Source organism: Salvelinus alpinus, chromosome 3, assembly GCF_045679555.1.
Source record: "Salvelinus alpinus chromosome 3, SLU_Salpinus.1, whole genome shotgun sequence".
NCBI classification, from domain to species: domain Eukaryota; kingdom Metazoa; phylum Chordata; class Actinopteri; order Salmoniformes; family Salmonidae; genus Salvelinus; species Salvelinus alpinus.
The window spans coordinates 93,621,564-93,638,821 of NC_092088.1; the positions used below are offsets into that span (position 1 = coordinate 93,621,564).

A 17,258-nucleotide genomic window follows, 5' to 3' on the forward strand; every position below is an offset into this window, starting at 1 on the left:
GATACTCTGCTGTCAGATTCCAGCTGCTGTTCCTCCTGAATCGTCCAGAGTTCCTCTTGTTTTGTGGGCTCTGGGTCCTCCAGACCCAGCCTGGGGATTCTCTCCTGCTGCTCTGGGGGAACCTCCTCTTTAGAGACAGAGAGAGAGGGCTGCTGGGAGTCTGGAGAGAAGGGAGGAGGAATGTGTCTCTCCATCCCATCAACACGTTCGTCTATGTTTTCTACCTGGGCTTCAGAACAGTCTGTATTTGCTACAGAGAGGGTTGGTTCTGATACTCTACAAAGGCTTGTTGATTCTGATAGCCCAATGTGAAGCTGCTCTTCCTCCTGCCTGGTCCTGAATTCCTCCCATTTGTCTTTAACCTTTGTGGGCTCTGGGTCCTCCTGCTGCAGACAGGGGCTCCTCTCTTGCTGCTCAGGGGGAACCTCCTCTTCAAAGACAGGGAGTTCTGGAGGGTAGGAAGGTAGAATGGGTCTCTCCAACCCATCAACATATTCTTCTATCTTTTCACTCTGAGCAGCAGAACAGTCTGGATTTGCTACAGATGTTGATTCTAATACTTTGCAAAGAATGGTTGGTTCTAAAACTCTGCAGAGGCTGGTTGGTTCTGATACTCTGATTTCAGACTCCAGACCTTGAGGCTGGTCTTCCTCCTGATTGGTCCTGAGTTCCTCCTGTTCCTCTTTAATCAGTGTGGGCTCTGGGTCCTCCTGCCTCTGACTGGGGCTCCTCTCCTGCTCACAGTGCTGCTGCTCAGGGGGAACCTCCTCTTCAGAGACAGGAAGAGAGAGCTGCTGGGAGTCTGGAGGGAAGAAAAGAAGAACAAGCATCTCCACTGCCCCATCAACACATACTCTGTTTTCACCCAGAGCTGCAGAACAGTCTGGATTTACTGCAGAGAGGAGCTGAGAGTCACTGGTTGGTTCTGATACTCTGCTGTCAGATTCCCGCTGCTGTTCCTCCTGATTCGTCCAGAGTTCCTCTTGTTTTGTGGGCTCTGGGTCCTCCAGACCCAGCCTGGGGCTTCTCTCCTGCTGCTCTGGGGGAACCTCCTCTTTAGAGACAGAGAGAGAGGGCTGCTGGGAGTCTGGAGAGAAGGGAGGAGGAATGTGTCTCTCCATCCCATCAACACGTTCGTCTATGTTTTCTACCTGGGCTTCAGAGAGGAGCTGAGAGTCCCTGGTTGGTTCTGATCCTCTGTAGTCCTCTCCATCAGGTTCTGTTTTGATCTGTTCAGTTGTGTTGGTGGGTAGAGAGTCCCTCTCTCTGTTCTCCAAGGTTTGATCAAGATGTGAGGGCAGAGGTGGGTCCTGTTCATAGTCACTTTTCACACAGGCAGGAATCAAGAGGTCTTTGGTATCAGGTTCCAGACCTTGAGGCTGCTCTTCCTCTTGACTGGTCCTGAGTTCCTCCTGTTCCTCTTTAATCTGTGTGGGCTCTGGGTCCTCCTGCCTCTGACTGGGGCTACTCTCCTGCTCACAGTGCTGCTGCTCAGGGGGAACCTCCTCTTCAGAGACAGGAAGAGAGAGCTGCTGGGAGTCTGGCGGGGGGGAAAAGAAAACCAATAATGATTACATTTGTATAATTATTTGATCAATAAGTGTTGCCCACAGTAACTATATGATTCGTGCATTTTCAGTTGTCATTATATAATTACAAACCTTCGCGGTGTAACTTGATTTCGGAGCTGAAAACCAAATCCAACAGGTTCTGTAGACGTTTGTTCTCCTCATTTGAACGGGAGATTTCTTCCTGGTACTCGCCTAAATTTTGTTCAAGTACAACAGATATCTCCATAGCTACCGCTGTTAATCGTTCGGTAAGAAACACATTCAAGAACTGTAATTGTGACATTTTATATTCACGACGTAAACAAACCAAAGCACTTGCCGTTCACGTTCTGCTTCTTCTTCTTCTATATTGTTTTAAGGCATTTGGTACACAGTTTAAATGGTGAACTACCACCACCTACTGGAAGCCAATATGCCTCCAACTTCAAAACCTTTCTTTCACACGGTGTGACAAATTCGTTCAAATTTCGTTCCCCAGTATTCGTTAACCTCAGTGGGTCGTCCATACGGGGTTGATGGGTTACTGCAGGTAGCTAGCGTTCTACAACATCTACAAAAGAGCACAGGAAACGTACTTCCAGTAGGTGACGGAAGTGCAACATTGAAGTTTGGTTCCAAAACACCATAGAAGAATAAAAAGAAGAAGCAAAAAAAAACGGGGATAAGAGCTCCAGAATTTGTTTAGAGTGAGGGTGTCAGTGTGATGTAGCTGCGGTGAGGATCGCCGAGTCCCTCGTCCCAAGGATGATTTTGGCCCAGTGGGAGTGACATTTGTGAAGAGAATGGATCCTTGCTTTTTGGTTGATCCATATGTGGTGTCAGATTGGGTGGAGGAGAGGTTGGGGACTGTTGAGTTGGTGAAGGTAACTTGGAGTGGACTCATGATGATCTATTGTGTTTCCTCGACCCAGAGGGAGAGGGCGCTCCGGATTTCGAGATAAGGGACTGTGACGTGTTTTCCTCTCTGGAGCAGCATGGCGCTGTTGAAAGGATGGATACGTGGGTGGCACAACCTCAGGAGGCTGAAAAAATGTGGCTTGTCACCTAAAACTCTCACAAACTTTTACAGCTGCACAATTGAGAGCATCCTGTTGGGCTGTATCACCGCCTGGTACAGCTGCTCGGCCTGCAATGGAATTTTATGAATGCCCTTTGATGTGGTATGCCCACCGTTTTGTAAAACAGGTCATTGCGTTGGCTTTATTAGTCCTGTTTCCTGTGACTAATAAATGTGGCTATTTAAACTCTGAATATCAGCTACCCAACTTCATCAGGAGTTTTAGGAGCCTATTTGCAATGTGTTTTACACAGCAAGAAATCCAGAAGTATTTTATTTTTCGTTATGATCAGCTTGTCAAAAATGTACGGATACAAACTTGAAACCACTGATCATGACAATGGGGTGAAACTCCTGGACAACGGTTGTGATTGTCCATTTCATATTGTCCATTTTACATTGACCTGTCCTGTTTTTAAGGATATGTTGTTTGTTGACATGACAGTGCATTTTGTATTTGATTGAGCTCTATTTAGATTAGGCTATTTGATCGGAGAAACCTGTATGATGTAAAAAGTTGTGGGGGTGATCATGGGGCTGGAGACGGGAGATGTCTGGTGAGAGAAAGGCAGATTGAGGTTACCATGGTTACAGTAGTACAGGAAGTGTCGTATGCTGAAGCAGGGAAGAGAGTGGTAGAGGAACAGGGGTACAGGGTGAGGGATCCTGAGAGGATTCCTGTGAGGAGGCAGAGATCAAGAGACCGTGATGGGAAGAATATTGGCTTCAGTAAGGTTGGCTTTTTATCATTTATAGCCGTGGTTGTCAATTGTACTGCAGAAATGAATTGAAAGTCACAGAAAATAGAGGCTGTGATGGCAGCGGTAGAGAAGTACTTGGGATTGCGAGGATTTACTGCAGAACAGCTGCAGGGGGAGTGGTAGGGTTATGTCTTCTCAATTCATTGGTCTAGAGTTGGACTAGATAGGGTTCAATAGCGGAATGGGTGCCAATTTCCCTTTTTCCCAATATTGTATTATTGTATCAAAGAATGTAATGTAGCCAGCAGCATACCACCCTGCATACCACTGTTGGCTTGCTTCTGAAGCTAAGCAGGGTTGGTCCTGGTCAGTCCCTGGATGGGAGACCAGATGCTGCTGGAAGTGGTGTTGGAGGGCCAGTAGGAGGCACTCTTTCCTCTGGTCTAAAAAATATCCCAATGCCCCAGGGCAGTGATTGGGGACACTGCCCTGTGTAGGGTGCCGTCTTTCGGATGGGACGTTAAACGGGTGTCCTGACTCTCTGAGGTCATTAAAGATCCCATGGCACTTATCGTAAGAGTAGGGGTGTTAACCCTGGTGTCCTGGCTAAATTCCCAATCTGGCCCTCAAACCATCATGGTCACCTAATAATCCCCAGTTTATAATTGGCTCATTCATCCCCCTCCTCTCCCCTGTAACTATTCCCCAGGTCGTTGCTGCAAATGAGAACGTGTTCTCAGTCAACTTACCTGGTAAAATAACGGTAAAATAAAAATAAATAAATAAAATAAAAAGGTAGGCCGTGAATGGCCTCACACACCACTACAGTAGGTGGCGGTGTATGCACCTTAAAGTTGGATGCAATCCGACAACCAAATCGAAAGGAAGAAGAATTAAAGCAGGAAGTGAATAGCTAGAACGTTGGTTTATTTTCCTCGTTGACATGTGGCTCTATAGACCCTAAAATTACAGATGGAGTTGAATACGTTTCTTACTCAGCGATTAACAGCGGCTGCTGTGGAGATATCGGCTGTCTTTGAGAAAAAGATAGTCGAGTACCAGGTCGAAATCTCCCGTTCGAAGGAGGAGAACAAACGTCTACAGAGGCTGTTGGATTTGGTTTTCCACCCGGAAATCAAGTTACATCGAGCAGGTTTGTAATAATAGCTACTGTGGGAAACAAAATTATTTATCAAATAATTATACTAATTTAGTCATTCACACACACAGTATGACTGCAGTATATTAACCCGTCTGTCTCCACACCCGGGGGACCCAGGTGTAGTAACCTAGCAAAATAACCACTTCCATAAATATAGTTTTTTTTATTTTGGTGTTTTTTTTGTTCTATTAAATACGTTGGAATGGTTAGGGTTAAATGTGAGTCAACCCTGCTTTGAGAGTCTATAGGATTGTATACATCTTTCAAACCTAAAAACCTTTTCTTGACATGACAGTAGATCTATTCTAGCCGACACAGTGAGTTTGGGTTCTATACTAACACTCCACTCACTCTTATCTGTTTCACTCAGTATGGAAATGATTTCAAATAGTATTTGAACCCAGGTCTGAAGATCACACGGATCACTTACCAGAGGGAACAAGAAGCATAGTGTGTGTGTGTGTGTGTGTGTGTGTGTGTGTGTGTGTGTGTGTGTGTGTGTGTGTGTGTGTGTGTGTGTGTTAATGTGTGCGATAGAAACCGTAAACATTTTTTATTTATTTATTCTCGTGTATTACTTTATATGACCAGTATAACTACATCAGAGGAGGCTGGTGGGGGAGTTTTAGGAGGATAGGCTTATTGTAATGGCTGGAATGGAATACATGGAACAGTATTAATCATATGGAAACCATACGTTGTACTCAGTTCCATTGATTCCTCCTATAGCACCTCCCTCCAGCCTCCTCTGAACTGCATTGTTAAGGAAGAGCTTGCAATCAAGCGTTTCGCGGTACTGTTTACACCTGCTGCATCCTGCTGCATCCTGCTGTATCCTGCTGCATCCTGCTGCATCCTGCTGTATCCTGCTGCATCCTGCTGTATCCTGCTGTATCCTGCTGTACGTGAATAAACTCTGATTTGATTTGTTCTCATTTTCTTCCCTCCAGACTCCCAGCAGCTCTCTCTTCCTGTCTCTGAAGAGGAGGTTCCCCCTGAGCAGCAGCACTGTGAGCAGGAGAGTAGCTCCAGTCAGAGGCAGGAGGACCCAGAGTCCACACAGATTAAAGAGGAACAGGAGGAACTCAGGACCAGTCAAGAGGAAGAGCAGCCTCAAGGTCTGGAACCTGATACCAAAGACCTCTTGATTCCTGCCTGTGTGAAAAGTGACTATGAACAGGACCCACCTCTGCGTTCACATCTTGACCAAACCTTGGAGAACAGAGAGAGGGACTCTCTACCCACCAACACAACTGAACAGATCAAAACAGAACCTGATGGAGAGGACTACAGAGGATCAGAACCAACCAGGGACTCTCAGCTCCTCTCTGAAGCCCAGGTAGACAACATAGACGAACGTGTTGATGGGATGGAGAGACACATTCCTCCTCCCTTCTCTCCAGACTCCCAGCAGCCCTCTCTCTCTGTCTCTAAAGAGGAGGTTCCCCCAGAGCAGCAGGAGAGAATCCCCAGGCTGGGTCTGGAGGACCCAGAGCCCACAAAACAAGAGGAACTCTGGATGAATCAGGAGGAACAGCAGCTGGAATCTGACAGCAGCGTATCAGAACCAACCAGTGACTCTCAGCTCCTCTCTGCAGTAAATCCAGAATGTTCTGCAGCTCAGAGTGAAAACGGTCAAGTTCATCAGAGTCCCAGCACTTCTTCAGAACAAGTAAGATTATATTTAACGTATTAGTAAACATGTAGAACAGCACAAAAAGGCAGCATTTAATTGTAGAGAAAACAGCAAAGTGATTACATGAGATTCTGAAAGCAATTTCTTTACAGAAAACGAATACAAAAAAAAATATGAACATGAATATATACATTTAAAATATAAAGTATATGGACAATTCCAGCATTATGGACATTACATTTGCAAGCAAAATCACAACCTTAATATCTCCCACTCACAGAATGGACAAACGAAATACAATGATGTGTGTCTATAGAACTCCCTGGGTGAACCCTAAACAGCAGACTTCTAAATACTGTCAAGTTGGAGAAATTAATTAAATATATGTCAAACAAAAATCAATGATTGCAAAGTGAAACAAACCATACAACTCTATGTACAAGGACTACTTTTGTAGATGCAAAGTTTGGTAACAGAATGACGTGGTCTTCCAGTAAATGTGTTTTTGTAAAACATTCTGTGGAAATTGTTCAAAGTTGTCCTTGTGCATACAGTATTTGTATGATTTGTTTAACCTTGCAATCATTGGTTTTTGTTTGACATACACTATATATACAAAAGTATGTGGACACCCTTTTAAATTAGTGGATTCGGCTATTTCAGCTGCACCCGTTGCTGACAGGTGTGTAAAATTGAGCACACCGCCATGCAATCTCCATAGACAAACATTGTCAGTAAAATGGTCTTACTGAGAGCTCAGTGACTTTCAACGTGGCACCGTCATAGGATGCCACCTTTCCAACAAGTCAGTTCGTCAAATTTTTGCCCTGCTAGAGCTGCCCTGTCAACTGCAAGTGCGGTTATTGTGAAGTGGAAACGTCAAGGAGTAACAATGGCTCAGCCGCGAAGCGGTAGACCACACAAGCTCACAGAGCAGGACTGCCAAGTGCTGAAGCGCGTAGATCTTAAAAATCGTCTGTCCTCGGTTGCAACACTCACTAGAGTTCCAAACTGCCTCTGGAAGCAACGTCAGCACAATTAACTGTTCGTCGGAGCTTCATTTAAATGAGTTTCCACGGCCGAGCAGCCGCACACAAGCCTAACATCACCATGGGGTGTAAAGCTCGCCACCACTGGACTCTGGAGCAGTGGAAACACGTTCTCTGGAGTGATGAATCACTTTTCACCATCTGGCAGTCCGATGGACAAATCTCTGTTTGACGGATGACCGGAGAACGCTACCTGTCCGAATGCATAGTGCCAACTGTAAAGTTTGGTGAAGGAGGAATAATGGTCTGGGGCTGTTTTTCATGGTTCAGGCCCCTTAGTTCCAGTGAAGGGAAATCTTAATGCTACAGCATACATTGACATTCTAGACGATTCTGTGCTATCAACTTTGTGGAAACAGTTTGGGGAAGGCCCTTTCTTGTTTCAGCATGACAATGCCCCCGTGCACAAAGCGAAGTCCATACAGAAATTGTTTGTTGAGATTGGTGTGGAAGAACTTGACTGGCCTGCACAGAGCCCTGACCTCAACCCCACACCTTTTGGATGAAATGGAACGCCGACTGCGAGCCAGGCCTAATCTCCCAAAATCAGTGCCCGACCTCACTAATGCTCTTGTGGCTGATTGGAAGCAAGTCCCTGCAGCAATGTTTCATCATCTAGTGGAAAGCCTTCCCAGAAGAGTGGAGGCTGTTATAGCAGAAAAGGGGAGACCAACTCCATATTAATGCCCAGGATTTTGGAATGAGATGTTTGACGAGCAGGTGTCCACATACTTCTGATCATGTAGTGTACATTTACGGAATTGCCCACGTAAATTGCCCATTGGTAAAGTATTTTTCCACATTTTGTTACGTTACAGCCTTATTCTAAAATTGATTAAATAGTTTTTTCCCCCTCATCAATCTACACACAATACCCCATAATGACAAAGCAAAAACAGGTTTTTATAAATTTGCACAATCACATATACACAAGTATTCAGACCTTTTACGCAGTACTTTGTTGAAGCACCTTTGGCAGCGTTTACAACCTCGAGTCTTCTTGGGTATGACGCTACAAGTTTTGCACACCTGTATTTGGGGAGTTTCTCCCATTCTTCTCTGCAGATCCACTCAAGCTCTGTCGGGTTGGATGGGTAGCGTCGCTGTACAGCTATTTTCAGGTCTCTCCTGAGATGTTCAATTCCGGGCTCTGGCTGGGCAACTCAAGGACATTCAGAGTAGAGGTCGACCGATTATGATTTTAACGCCGATACCGATTATTGGAGGATCAAAAAAAGCCGATACCGATCAATCGGCTGATTTATTTATTTTATTTTTTATTTATTTATTTTATTTTTATTTATTTGTAATAATGACAATTACAACAATACTGAATGAACACTTATTTTAACTTAATATAATACATCAATAAAATCAATTTAGCCTCAAATAAATAATGAAACATGTTCAATTTGGTTTAAATAATGCAAAAACAAAGTGTCGGAGAAAAAAGTAAAAGTGCAATATGTGCCATGTAAGAAAGCTAACGTTTAAGTTCCTTGCTCAGAACATGAGAACATATGAAAGCTGGTGCTTCCTTTTAACATGAGTTTTCAATATTCCCAGGTAAGAAGTTTTAGGTTGTAGTTATTATAGGACTATTTCTCTCTATACGATTTGTATTTCATATACCTTTGACTATTGGATGTTCTTATAGGCACTTTAGTATTGCCAGTGTAACAGTATAGCTTCCATCCCTCTCCTCACCGCTACCTGTGCTCGAACCAGGAACACATCGACAACAGCCACCCTCGAAGCAGCGTTACCCATGCAGAGCAAGGGGAACAACTACTCCAAGTCTCAGAGCGAGTGACGTTTGAAACGCTATTAGTGCGGACCCCGCTAACTAGCTAGCCATTTCACATCGGTTACACCAGCCTAATCTCGGGAGTTGATAGGCTTGAAGTCATAAACAGCGCAATGCTTGAAGCACAGCAAAGAGCTGCCGGCAAAACGCACGAAAGTGCTGTTTGAATGAATGCTTACGAACCTGCTGGTGCCTACCACCGCTCAGTCAGACTGCTCTATCAAATATCAAATCATAGACTTAATTATAACATAATAACACACAGAAATACGAGCCTTAGGTCATTAACATGGTCGAATCCAGAAACTATCATCTCGAAAACAAAACGTTTATTCTTTAATTAACTATATTTAATTAATTTAACCTTTAATGTTATGTCATAATTACGTAAAATTCTGGCAAATTAGTTCGCAATGAGCCAGGCGGCCCAAACTGTTGCATATACCCTGACTCTGCGTGCAATGAGCGCAAGAGAAGTGACACAATTTCACCTGGTTAATATTGCCTGCTAACCTGGATTTCTTTTAGCTAAATATGCAGGTTTAAAAATATATACTTCTGTGTATTGATTTTAAGAAAGGCATTGATGTTTATGGTTAGGTACACGTTGGAGCAACGACAGTCCTTTTTCGCGAATGCGCACCGCATCGATTATATGCAGCGCAGGACACGCTAGATAAACTAGTAATATCATTAACCATGTGTAGTTATAACTAGTGATTATGATTGATTGTTTATTATAATATAAGTTTAATGCTAGCTAGCAACTTACCTTGGCTTCTTACTGCTTTCGCGTAACAGGCGGGCTCCTCGTGAGGCAGGTGGATAGAGCGTTGAACTAGTTAACCGTAAGGCTGCAAGATTGAATCCCTGAGCTGACAAGGTAAAAATCTGTCGTTCTGCCCCTGAACAAGGCAGTTAACCCACTGTTCCTAGGCCGTCATTGAAAATAAGAATGTGTTCTTAACTGACTTGCCTAGTTAAATAAAGGTGTAAAAAAATCGGCGTCCAAAAATACCGATTTACGATTGTTATGAAAACTTGAAATCGGCCCTAATTAATCGGCCATTCCGATTAATCGGTCGACCTCTAATTCAGAGACTTGTCCTGAAGCCACTCCTGCGTTGTTGTCCTGTTGGAAGGTGAACCTTTGTCCCAGTCTGAGGTCCTGAGTGCTCTGGACCAAGTTTTCATCAAGGATCTCTCTGTACTTTGCTCCGTTCATCTTTCCTTCAATCTTGACTAGTCTTTCAGTCCCTGCCACCACCATGCTTCACCGTAGGGATGGTGCCAGGTTTCCTCCAGACGTGACGCTTGGCATTCAGGCCAAAGAGTTCAATCTTGGTTTCATCAGACCAGAAAATCTTGTTTCTCATGGTCTGAGAGTCTAGGTGCCTTTTGGCAAACTCCAAGTGGCTGTCATATGCCTTTTTACTAAGGAGTGGCTTCCGTCTGGCCACTCTAGCATTAAGACCTGATTGGTGGAGTGCTGCAGAGATGGTTGTCCTTCTGGAAGGTTCTCCCAACTCCACAGGAACTCTGGAGCTCTGTCAGAGTGACCATCGGGTTCTTGGTCACCTCCCTGACCAAGGCCCTTCTCCTCCGATTGCTCAGTTTGGCCGGGCGGCCAGCTCTAGGAAGAGTCTTAGTGGTTCCAAACTTCTTCCATTTAAGAATGATGGAGGCCACTGTGTTCTTGGGAACCTTCAATGCTGCAGAAATGTTTTGGTACCGTTCCCCAGATCTCTGCCTCAACACAATCCTGTCTCTGAGCTCTACGGAATTCCTTCGACCTCATGGCTTGGTTTTTGCACTGACAATTTCGAGTCTCATAGCAAAGGGTCTGAATACTTATTTAAATAAGGTATGTTTATTTTTTTATACATTTGCAAAAATTTCTAAACCTGTTTTTGCTTTGTCATTATGGGGTATTGTGTGTGTAGATTGATGAGGGGGAATAAAGTATTTTACCAATTTTAAAATAAGTCTGTAACGTAAAAAAAGGGGGAAAAGTCAAGGGGTCTGAATACTTTCCGAATGCACTGTACATTGTTTAATATGATAACTCTACGAACATATCTAAGTTCCAAAATGGGATCTCTGCTGTCCAAGAGTTTTCATATTACATTAATCTTTCCTTTTTGTTTCCCCCTTTAGGTTTCTAGTAACGTGGAATCACATGAAGCATCTCATTTCTCTACCTGGAGTGAGGAAAACATCTCGGCTACAGACAGCAACTCTTCAGACAGGAGCTCCTGCACTAAAGAAGACTCTGAGGCACGTAAACCAGCCAAGAGAACATGCCATTCTAGTGGTGTGGTGAATGAACCATCTGATCTGTCTAACTTATGTGATGAAAACAACCCGGGGACTGAGATCAGGCCTTCAGACGGCAACAAAGACATGAACATCCAAACAGACTCTGGGGCTCATAATCCAGCTAAGAGGATCTGTCGGAGGGTGCCTGATATGTCAGAGGGTGCAGTAGCAAGACGTGGGACTGGAGAGATGGCCTCCTGTTCCCGTCCCAAAGTGCCAGGATCCACTCCAGATTACACCCACTGCTTGCACTGTCAAGGTCTGTACATTCAAAAGTCACTATGGAAACATGTCAGATACTGCCCTCTGAACCCCAAAGCAGAAGAACCAAAACCTGGACACAATATGAGGATTCAGTCAGCAATGGTGTTTAAGTTGTGTCCTCAACCCGACTACGTCAGCACAGGTCTTTGGAAGATAGTTTGTGGTATGAACTCCGGCCAAGTTTCATTTGTGGTAAGAAATGACAAATGTATCCTCCTCATGGGAGAAGAGATGTACAACAAACTACCGCCAGATGACAGAAGAAATAAATACATCCAACAAAGAATGAGAGAGGTGGCAAGACTCCTCATCACGGCCAGGACGTGTACACCTCTGATGTGCTTTGAGGACCTGGTCATACCTAGTAATTTACCTCACGTCATCACGGCAGTGAGAGCTGTTGCTGGCTACAACGAGGAGAACAAAACGTACGACTGTCCGACACTGGCTGTTCAAATGGGATACAACTTAATGAACATTGGCAGCGCTGTGGAATCCTCTGCACTGACGTCAGGACAACACAAAGTCGCGGAGTCTGCTGGCAAATTCAAAAGTTTCAAGTGGAATGAGGTTGTTTTGGCTGGAGCACTGTCCACTCTCAGTGAACCCAAAAATAAATGTAAGTCAAATGTCACACCTTGTAGGTCAGGCTAGCTCTCCAAGTGGATGGTTTGTTACACCTTGTAGGTCAGGCTAGCTCTCCAAGTGGATGGTTTGTTACACCTTGTAGGTCAGGCTAGCTCTCCTTGTGGATGGTTTGTTACACCTTGTAGGTCAGGCTAGCTCTCCAAGTGGATGGTTTGTTACACCTTGTAGGTCAGGCTAGCTCTCCAAGTGGATGGTTTGTTACACCTTGTAGGTCAGGCTAGCTCTCCAAGTGGATGGTTTGTTACACCTTGTAGGTCAGGCTAGCTCTCCAAGTGGATGGTTTGCTACACCTTGTAGGTCAGGCTAGCTCTCCAAGTGGATGGTTTGCTACACCTTGTAGGTCAGGCTAGCTCTCCAAGTGGATGGTTTGTTACACCTTGTAGGTCAGGCTAGCTCTCCAAGTGGATGGTTTGCTACACCTTGTAGGTCAGGCTAGCTCTCCAAGTGGATGGTTTGCTACACCTTGTAGGTCAGGCTAGCTCTCCAAGTGGATGGTTTGTTACACCTTGTAGGTCAGGCTAGCTCTCCAAGTGGATGGTTTGCCAGCCATCCCTAATAATATTATATTTTTTTATACAGGAAATTTGCCTGGAAATGGTCATGTTTATTTAACCTATTCATGTTTTCTGTCTTTCTCTGGTTGTTTCAGCTGCAGAATTGTCAACTCCTGTTGAGCCAAAAAGTGAAATCTAAAAATGTTACAGCAGTGTAGAAGAAGCTGTGATTTGCATGTGAAATTATTTTCCATTTTTTGCTGCCGTTTTTGCAATCTTTTAAGGAACTTTTTCTCAACAGGTACCCAGCCGACCCGTCGCACAGGCACCCAGCCGACACGTCGCACAGGCGCCCAGCCGACCCGTCGCCCAGCCGACCCGGCGCACACGCGCCCAGCCGACCCGTCGTACAGGCGCCCAGCCGACCCGTCGTACAGGCACCCAGCCGACCCAGCACACAGGCGCCCAGCCGACCCGTCGCACAGGCGCCCAGCCGACCCGTCGCACAGGCGCCCAGCCGACCCGGCGCACACGCGCCCAGCCGACCCGTCGCACAGGCACCCAGCCGACCCGTCGTACAGGCACCCAGCCGACACGTCGTACAAGCACCCAGCCGACCCGAAGAAACACTGTGAGATTAAAGGGGATCACTGATGAGGTATCAGCAGTAGAGATACACATGATGCCGTTCATAAAGACTAGCCGAGTTCCTGAAAAGAGGGACGGCCTCAAATGCCTCCAGTCAGAACCTGTGGCGCTCAAAAGCAGAGACTGGTCGGACATTAAGTTCTATGTAAATAGAGTCAAACGGAGACAGAGTACTGCAGGGAACTTGGGAGACCGCGGCCCAGACGGGGACTTCAAATCAGGTCCAGAGACTGTCAATGCAACACCTTAGCCATTGTGTTTCCCAGTCAGACTTCCAACCAGCCAGGGATTCGAACCAGCGACTTTGTGTGTGTGGTGGGGGGTTACAGGTACAATATTTAAATTCATATTCTGTTCATATATTTTATATTTATTAGTTCACACATTGTACCTGTGGGCTGCCACAAAAATTTTTTTAGAGGAAATTAACTCCACCATTTCCTGGTTGCTAAAAATCTAATAGTAAACCTAATTTTAGTTTGTGACATCACAAGCAAGTCTAGTGTAGACTACAGGATCATTGTACCATCTAAACCGCTGTGAAATATATTCCATAACCAAAAATATTGTATTTTCAGCTGTTTTGAAGCTGGTGAACAAAACTTGAAAGTAAAAGACGCAAAAACAAAACTGAAGAACGGGAAGCATAGAAATAGTGCACATAGAACAGATCTACCGGCTTCCTGGACTTTGCTTTCAATGAGAGTGACAGATCTATAACTGTAAATAGAGATGGAGTCCTCCATGGGGATCTTGAGAGGCAGTAGGGCTGATTTTGGTTTTGATTAATTTTGTAATTTGAGATTAAGCTGAATTTATCTGTGATCTTCAATGCATTGGGAGCAATAGAGATACATTGTCTAGATATAGTACAATATCGTCTGCCTATTGGTGTTTTTCCTTTGATGAATTGCCTGGGCCAGTGGTTCCATGGATAATAAAATAACAAAGGAGAAATTGATTGCCTTGTCTGCTGCTTCTAGTGATTTTGAACAGAGCAGATATTGCCTGTTACAACTATGGCTGAGGGATTGGCATATGAATGAAATTAAAGCAATTTTTCAAGACTGATCAGAGATATTACCAGTCTAGTAAAAGCTTTTTCTGCATGGAGTGATAATACAGCCCAAGGACCTGTTGATTCTGACGAAGCATCCAAGATATGGAATAGTCGACGGATCTAATCCGAGGATACATGTATATATTTTTTTAACAAACCCGCTTTGGTCCGTGTGGACCAGTTTGGATACGTAAGTCTTGAGACGGGACGACAACATTTTTAGAAGGCAGTTTTAATACGTGTGTTTATGGAAGATAGTGGGCGATAGAGAGAACACTGGGTGACATCCTTACTTTATTTTTTATTAAAGGTGAAATTAGTGCTGTATTTACATTTCTCCAAAATGAACCTTTGTGTGAACAGCTGTGTTGATCATTTAGAGCAGTAGTGGACCTAGTAGTGGACCTTAGTAGTGGACCTTAGTAGTGGACCTTAGTAGTGGACCTTAGTAGTGGACCTAGTAGTGGACCTAGTAGTGGACCTAGTAGTGGACCCTAGTAGTGGACCTAGTTGTAGACCCAGTAGTGGACCCAGTAGTGGACCCAGTAGTGGACCTAGTTGTAGACCCAGTAGTGGACCTAGTAGTGGACCCTAGTAGTGGACCCTAGTAGTGGACCTAGTTGTAGACCCAGTAGTGGACCCAGTAGTGGACCTAGTAGTGGACCCTAGTAGTGGACCCTAGTAGTGGACCCTAGTAGTGGACCTAGTAGTGGACCTAGTAGTGGACCTAATTGAGACCAGCGACATGTTGATTCCAGGCCTGTCTCTCTAACGCGACGCTACCTGACACCCCTGAGGACATGTTTCATGAATAAATCTATTTTCAGATCAAACTACTGTATTTTCCTGTATTAATGTTACTATTGAATGATTGTCATTGTGAAATCTTTATTGCTATTCTGCTTTGTTGTACATTTCCACTTTTATGGATTGAATTGGGCAAGATGCAATCCTTTCTCTAATATGTTATAGAGATACCAATATCAGATTTAATGCCAGAGATCATGTCCCATTGCTACTTAAAGCCCCATGCAGTATTTTTAATATTTAAATCATCACTGTATGATTACTAAATCACTGTGTGTTTATTTCAGTAAAATAACACCATCATTATTTCATAATTTATTTCCCTGAGCCTCCTTTTGCCATTGAAATGCTCAGTCTGGTTGTGGTGATACAAATGTAAATATATTTACATACACAGCCCTGATTGGCGGTCAGGCTCGTCTAGACTACCGGGGTGCTCAAACTTTTGTGGTTGGTGAAATATTATCTGAGTGGTGGGCAATGGGCGGAGCAAATAGATATCATCTATTTAGAAATATAATATGTAAACAATAACTTTTTATGGTCTTGAAGCAAAATCTTTTTTTTAAGTAATCATAGAATTAGTGGCCGTAACTTGACACCTAACAACACGTTATCATTACCTTATTACCTAGACTTTAGGGGACCCTGATGCTGCGTTTAGACCAGAGACACAAAAACCGTCGTACCAGTCGGCATAGTGGCATAGTATTTACAGTCGAACAATGACATCTGGTTTGCCGTCTACCTTGTACCATGTAAACGCAGCTTAAGCGAGATTTGGTAGAGAGAAACAAATACATTTTTAAAGTACATTTCCTGCAATTCTGCATATTGTGCCATGGTTTGAAGAGAACAATTATACAATTGTATAACACATTTCATGTAATTCCACTCATTTTGCCACGGGGCTGGAAAAATCAGTAAATTGAGAGCCCAACTGATCTGAAATCTGAAACCTTTTGTTGGGCCAAACGTTATCGTGGGCCAAGTTTGACAAGCAGGCCCCAGTTTAGTCAGTCCTGCTCTAGAGCCTACCCACGTACCCCTTCAAAGTAGGAGGATACATCTGCAAATAAAGGATGACTGGTCATTGGTCGGAATAAATCCGATCAGATTGTGATGTCATGATATGGACCAAAACAGGCTGAAATTCCAGGATTTCTTTTCAAACAGCTCTTACACAAAGGGCATTATCATCATTAGTTATTTCTACCTCCTTATTGTAAAAAATATATTTATTTTTTTTGAACTGGAAAATCATGTTAGCTAATTAGCACAGGTGGTCACGTCTGACTTCTGTAAACAAGCATCGTAACATGGAGATCTGGCCCTGAGAGCACCAACTCTATGAAGGTGTGTAGGAATTTAACCTTTTTAAAAAAAAATTTTTTATTATTTCTTGCTGATATTTAATGTTTCCCAAAATCATACCTCACGCGGTGCGTGTTCATGTTTAGAACAAGAGTCAGGGTTCTTAAGGAAGGTCCCCAGGAAGAAGACCCCTTCAGCAATAGACACTGAAGGTAGTTGGTGTCTATGAATGGAGGTAGTTACAAGCTAGCGAGCTAACGTTTAGCGAACTAAACTGGTAATCAGGAAAGGTAGCCTGTGAAAATCATCTGAGCATATGTCTAACGCTGTGGGTTATTTAACCAATAAGGCCTGGATACAGCCCTTAGCCGTGGTATATTGGCCATATACCACAAACCCCTGAGGTGCCTTATTGCTCTTATAAACTGGTTAAATATATGTTTTGTCATACCCGTGGTAAACAGTCTGATATACCATGGCTGTACCATGTCCTGCCGTAGCAGGGCCTCTCTGTGTGGAGGACTGTACCATGTCCTGCCGTAGCAGGGCTCCTCTGTGTGGAGGACTGTACCATGTCCTGCCGTAGCAGGGCCCCTCTGTGTGGAGGACTGTACCATGTCCTGCCGTAGCAGGGCCCCTCTGTGTGGAGGACTGTACCATGTCCTGCCGTAGCAGGGCTCCTCTGTGTGGAGGACTGTACCATGTCCTGCCGTAGCAGGGC

The 17,258-nt window shown here is 44.3% G+C and overlaps 2 protein-coding genes across 3 annotated transcripts in view; one reads left to right on the forward strand and one right to left on the reverse strand.

The window, feature by feature from the left end:
- LOC139569878 (involucrin-like) overlaps positions 1-1,952 on the reverse strand; it is a 17,386-nt gene extending 15,434 nt beyond the window's left edge. Inside the window, exons 1-2 of the mRNA XM_071391200.1 lie at positions 1,662-1,952; positions 6-1,540 (exon numbers count right to left, since the gene is read on the reverse strand). Coding sequence (XP_071247301.1) covers positions 6-1,540; positions 1,662-1,854 — 1,728 coding nt within the window. The 5' untranslated portion in view covers positions 1,855-1,952. The remainder of the gene's footprint in view (positions 1-5; positions 1,541-1,661) is intronic.
- Positions 1,953-2,814: 862 nt separating this feature from the next.
- Positions 2,815-14,317, forward strand: LOC139571544 (uncharacterized). 2 transcript variants are annotated; one of them, XM_071394522.1, is made up of 4 exons: positions 2,815-4,482; positions 5,442-6,163; positions 11,141-12,185; positions 13,010-14,317. In XM_071394522.1, the coding sequence occupies exons 1-4, from the start codon at positions 4,302-4,304 to the stop codon at positions 13,360-13,362; spliced, it is 2,301 nt and encodes a 766-aa protein (XP_071250623.1). In that variant the 5' UTR covers positions 2,815-4,301; the 3' UTR covers positions 13,363-14,317. The 2 variants fall into 2 exon arrangements, with proteins under 2 accessions (XP_071250623.1, XP_071250624.1); XM_071394523.1 differs by having other exon boundaries at positions 13,266-14,317.
- The last annotated feature ends 2,941 nt before the right edge of the window (positions 14,318-17,258 follow it).